The following is a 5093-nucleotide window of genomic DNA, read 5'->3' on the forward strand; positions in this document are numbered from 1 at the left end:
TTATTTAAACTTTCTTCTTTTCAGATTCGTATCTGAAATCACATCTCCCACCTTTTCTTTGTCCAAAAACATTTTCCTTTTCAGATTTTCATCTGATTCTCTCTCAGAACCCAACTCCTCTTCTTTTTCAAAAAGTTTTTTTCTTTTCAAAATATCATCTGAATTTTTCTTAGCAGATTCCAGCTCAACCTCTTCCACCTCCCCAAGCTTATCTTCTGCCAGCTCCTTGGATATATTATCAGATGAATTCATGTCTAAATTTTTTTTTGCACAGAGACATTAGAAAACTCACAGCAGCCCTCAGACTAAGGACTGCTGGTACCCGTATAATTTACAGAAATATTTTTAGAAGGAAAATCATCATTATTAATTTGAAATTTAACCACTTCCTCATCAAACTCCATTGAAATTGTGTCATTACAAACATCAATTTTTGTTTTTGCAGTTTTCATAAAAGGTCTTCCCAAAATAATAGAGTTCACATCTGAAGTGTCCAAGTTTCCCATGTCCAATATATAAAAATCAGCGGGAAAAATCAAATTATCCACTTGGACAAGAACATCCTCCAGTACACCTTTTGGGTGTACTGTCGAGTGGTCAGCCAATTGGATAATTGTCCCGGTCTTTTGTAAATTTCCTATTTCTAATTTTTCAAAAACAGAATAGGGAAGGACATTAACTGAAGCTCCTAGATCAAGCATGGCTTTTGGAAAACTAAGGTTCCCCAATTTACAAGGAACTAAGAAAATCCCCGGATCCCTACACTTTGGAGGCAAACCTTTTTGTAAAATAAAAGAGATATTTTCGCCAGCTTTTACAATTTCATTATATTTCATTTTTTCCTTTGAAACACATAAATTTTTAAGAAACTTAGCATAGTGAGGGATATGTTGGATAATATCTAAAAGTGGTATATTTACCTCAACCTTGCGAAGAATTTCCATAATATCTTCATCATCTCTTTCGCGCTTCGTACTCTTCGGTCTTGATGGGAATGGAGGTAATGGCTTATACTCCTTCAGAATTGGCTTGGGTAGTGTTGGAGTTTCTTTTTCTTCCAGTTTTTCAGGTTCTTCTTCAACCAACACCTCTTCAAACTCTTCAGCTTCAACTTCTTTTTCTATCCCTTCCACATCTCCTTCTTCTATCAAAACCTCTTCAAACTCTTCTTCATCTTTGTTTTCTGGTTTAGTTGAGCTTGGGCCTTCATATGTCTTTCTGCTTCTCAAGGAAATAGCACTCACATTGTGCTTTGGATTGTTTTCTGTATGCCCTGGTAACTTTCCTTGAGACTCCAGACGACCCACAGAAGTGGCAAGTTGAGACACCTGTTGTTCCAGATTCTTGATACTAGCTCTAGTTTCGGTCTGGAATGCTTGGGTGCTCGTGGCAAGACTCTTCACTATATCTTCTAAGGCCATGCTGGAACTCCTGGGTTGATGTTGCAAAGGCTGCTGGAAATTCTGGTGCTGAAAATTCTGCTGATTCTGAAAATTTTGTTGAAAACCCGGCTGCTGAAAATTCCGCTGCTGCTGAAATCCGGGTGGAGGCTGAAATTGTTGTTTCTGCTGATAATTATTCTGAAAATTTTGTTGGTAGCCCCCGACAGCTTTGACTGCAACTGTATCCTCTTGCAGTATTGGGCACATATCTGTAGGGTGATCAGTCTTCAAGCAAATCCCACATTGTTTCTTTGCAGCTGCTTTTTCTTTAGTCAAGAGCAGAACAACTTTTGTCAATTCAAATATCTGAGCTTCCAGATGAACATTGCTGACTTCCTTAACACCCATTGGCTGATCTGGATACCATTCGTCTTCATTCCCAAAATGTTTAGACTCGATCGCCAGCTTTTCAATTAGCTTTCTGATTTCAGTCGGGGTCATGTCTGAAAGTGACCCTCCACTTGATGCATTTATAAGTCGCCTCTCCATGGGTATCAAGCCTTCGCAGAAACACTGGTACAACTGATAATCACTAATGTCATGTTGAGGGCATCGGACCAGCAGCTTCTTGAACCGCTCCCAATAAGTGCGGAGAGCCTCTCTTTTGTCTTGCTTTATACCAAGAATCTCTCTGCGCAGGTTTGACACTTTCGTCTCAGGAAAATATTTCTGTAGAAAAAGTTTGGCGAGTTCATTCCAGCTTGTTATTGAACCAGACGGGAGGTCATATAAGCACTCTTTTGCTGCATATTGAACCGAAAAGGGGAATGCCCTTAGTTTGATCTGGTATTCAGTAACTGCATGCGGCTTCATTCCAGAACATACCACATGAAATTCCTTGAGGAATTTATGTGGGTCTTCGTTTTCTAGACCACAGAATGTGGGAAGAAGATGAATCAGCCCATATTTAAGTTCGAAATTTTGGGCTTCTTTTCAGATCATTTTGAATCGCGTCAATCGGAGTTACGGTTATCGAGATATGGTCAAAATACTAACAGGGGGTCAAAGCTGCCAGCAACATCCTTTAACTTTCGATTGCATATTCTATTTTTGTGTGATCAATTCAATCGAATGTTTCTTGACCAAAGCATCTTCCAAACATTCCTCATAATCCTTCATAAGTCCCAAGCTCCATTTTAAGCTCCAAACGCGCATCCAACTGCTCCCAAAGCACTGCTCCACTCGAACTATCTGAAATTGACATAAAAACATGAGCAGTACGGGAATTCTAACGAAAGACATGAGCTGAACATTGTTTAAACAAATGACATGCAAATGTACAAAATATTATCCTAAATGCTAATGAAAACTACCCTATAAGATGCATAAAACGACATCTAACAAAGAGCACAGGCTGACGCCTCCATGAAATCTGGTAACTTTTACTCCCCTTCCAAATCATATCCATATGTGTATTCTTTCTTCTCTCAGATGAAATCACAAATATCCATCCGCCAACAACCTTCCTCTCATTTCGAAATAAAGCCATTATCGTTGGAAATCCTCTCGTTGCCTTCATCTTCCTCCCATTTTGTTCAGATTCGCTTGTTCATCGCTTACTCATCGTCGTTGGAAAACCACCTAGATCTCTCTAACCCCTCACCAGTAAAAACCTTTGTACCGACGCCTTGTCGTCATCTTTTCCAGTTTTACTTCATCCACGCCTCCACCGGAAAACTCTAAACCACAGTCATCCACCATTGGACATGACTTATGTCAGCAGATCCCTTATATAGTGCTAACTCGTTGTCGGATCTACTCAACCTTCCACCGTCATAATGTTTTTTGTGGTGTCGTTCCAAATTTGCTCAATCTTCCAACGCCTCCCCTTTTAGTGACGTTCTTGTTATATATTTGATTGAGAATCGATATGTTTTTATAATATTTGGTTTTAAGTCGTTGTTTGGTTTAGTGTTGATTCCATGTTATGATTTTATATACATCTTTTGATTTTGATTTTGTAAAGAGTGGTAAGGGGTAATAGGTGATGGTGGTGTTTGATGGTGAAAGTTGGTGTGTTGAAGTGAGGTGGATATTGGATGGGAAAAGAGAATGAGGTTTGAGGAGTAGTAGAACCCATTTATCTATAAATTATTTTTCCTTTATTTTTTTTAATTAGTAAATAAGAAACAAATAATAATAAAAAAAAATACAAAGGATAATATAGTCTTTTTTCACTACAAATGACGAAAAAACACAACAAAATAATATGATAGGGACGGTTCAAATGCAAAATAAAAGTTTCGACCAAACTTATAATTTTATCCAAACCGCAAGGACGGTTTAAGTAATTTGTTGATAGTTTAATAACAAAATATCTTGCAATCTTCGTTCTTGAGCTACTGCCCTGTACGAACAAACTTGGAGTCGTGCTTCACCTACTTGAATGATGAAATTTCCCCAATTTCGATTCACTGCTCCAATCAACAATTGATCGGTCGATCGATCAATTCTGATATATCAAGCCTAAAGAATTTTACTCTAACTTGAAAAACGATGGAAGTTTCGCTAATTCATGATACTGTAACAACAATCGACAAAAAACACAGCCATCGCTTAGGGTTTGCTAATTCCCTCATTCGTCGACACAACTTCGCAATTTCTTCACCCGATCAACAACAACGTCTCGAAATCTGCGCTCAAATGTTGCCGATCGACGCAGTCGCTCCACCACCTGTAAAACCTAGCACCATACCTAAGACAGGTGCTAGAAAACGTTCTCGTATCAGAAAGAGAATTAAAATCGACAGCTTTGGTGCTGATGATGGAGGAGACGGAGGAGGGTTCTTTGGTGGTGGCGATGGTCCGTTTGGCGGCGGTGGCGGTAGCGGTGGCGGTGGCAATTTCCATGGGTTTAATTGGGATGAATCGTCTTCTTCGTCGTCGGATCCGGCTTTTGATTTCGTCTATGAGGCACTTACCTGGTTTGTTCTATCAAATTGCTTGCACTTCGCACTCAAGAGGGTGGTGAGGATAGTAGCTGATGGAGTTGCTGATCCTGCTGAGAGAAGGTTGCGTTGAGGATTTGAGGTTTGCGACTGTATGCTGAATCCGTAACTGGTAAACCCCGCTTTCCCTGAATCATAGTCGTTTAAGATCATTCTGATGCAAATATTGTATATAATTCACATGGTTTATGCTTCTATGTTTGTTTGTACTGATTGTTCTTATGGCAGTGTATATAACTTACAAGAATGATTAAGGTTTCTTCATGTCCTTTTGTTTTGTATAATTCGAAATTAAAATCTAGATGCTTTGCTGCTTCATATTCATAATGATGAAAGAGTAGACTCTTGTTGGATATGCTTGATTCTGCAAATACATGTATGCATGTCTTTCATCTTTTGATGTTTGGTAGTTGGGATTTGAGAGGAACATGTAAGAAAGAAAGATTACAGAGACAGAGAATTAGTATAAACAGGGTTAACTGTCTTTGATTTATTGAGATATATAGTTTGAATTGAACCAATTTATCTTTCTATTTAAAATAATAATATATACCAAAACACCATAAAATTTTTTAAGTAATTCATACCAGATGTTACTATAGTGAACAACATTCGTTTTATAACATACACAACATCATATACTAACTTCACAAATTATTTAATTTGACCATTTAACTATACCATTTCAAAAGCTTAACAACTT

The 5093-nt window shown here is 38.2% G+C and overlaps 2 protein-coding genes across 2 annotated transcripts; one reads left to right on the plus strand and one right to left on the minus strand.

The window, feature by feature from the left end:
• Positions 1–2255, minus strand: LOC145122114 (uncharacterized). Its single transcript, XM_079057774.1, has 2 exons — positions 323–2255; positions 1–254 (listed from the first exon to the last, which is right to left on the minus strand). The coding sequence occupies exons 1-2, from the start codon at positions 2253–2255 to the stop codon at positions 1–3; spliced, it is 2187 nt and encodes a 728-aa protein (XP_078913900.1).
• A 1505-nt stretch (positions 2256–3760) lies between these two features.
• On the plus strand, positions 3761–4708 carry LOC145118628 (uncharacterized). Its single transcript, XM_079054321.1, has one exon. It carries the CDS (start codon positions 3939–3941, stop codon positions 4461–4463), a length of 525 nt encoding a protein of 174 aa, XP_078910447.1. The 5' UTR covers positions 3761–3938; the 3' UTR covers positions 4464–4708.
• The last annotated feature ends 385 nt before the right edge of the window (positions 4709–5093 follow it).

The sequence above is a fragment of the Lactuca virosa genome, chromosome 6, assembly GCF_052849685.1.
Source record: "Lactuca virosa cultivar CGN04683 chromosome 6, Lactuca_virosa_CGN04683_v6, whole genome shotgun sequence".
Lineage (NCBI taxonomy): Eukaryota > Viridiplantae > Streptophyta > Magnoliopsida > Asterales > Asteraceae > Lactuca > Lactuca virosa.

Coding starts and splice junctions, on each gene's coding strand:
- LOC145122114 (XM_079057774.1), bottom strand. CDS start 2,255: ATGAAGCCGCATGCAGTTACTGAATACCAGATCAAACTAAGGGCATTC. Junction 255..322: donor TATTTCTGTAAATTATACGG/GTACCAGCAGTC, acceptor AAAAAAATTTAG/ACATGAATTCATCTGATAAT.
- LOC145118628 (XM_079054321.1), top strand. CDS start 3,939: ATGGAAGTTTCGCTAATTCATGATACTGTAACAACAATCGACAAAAAA.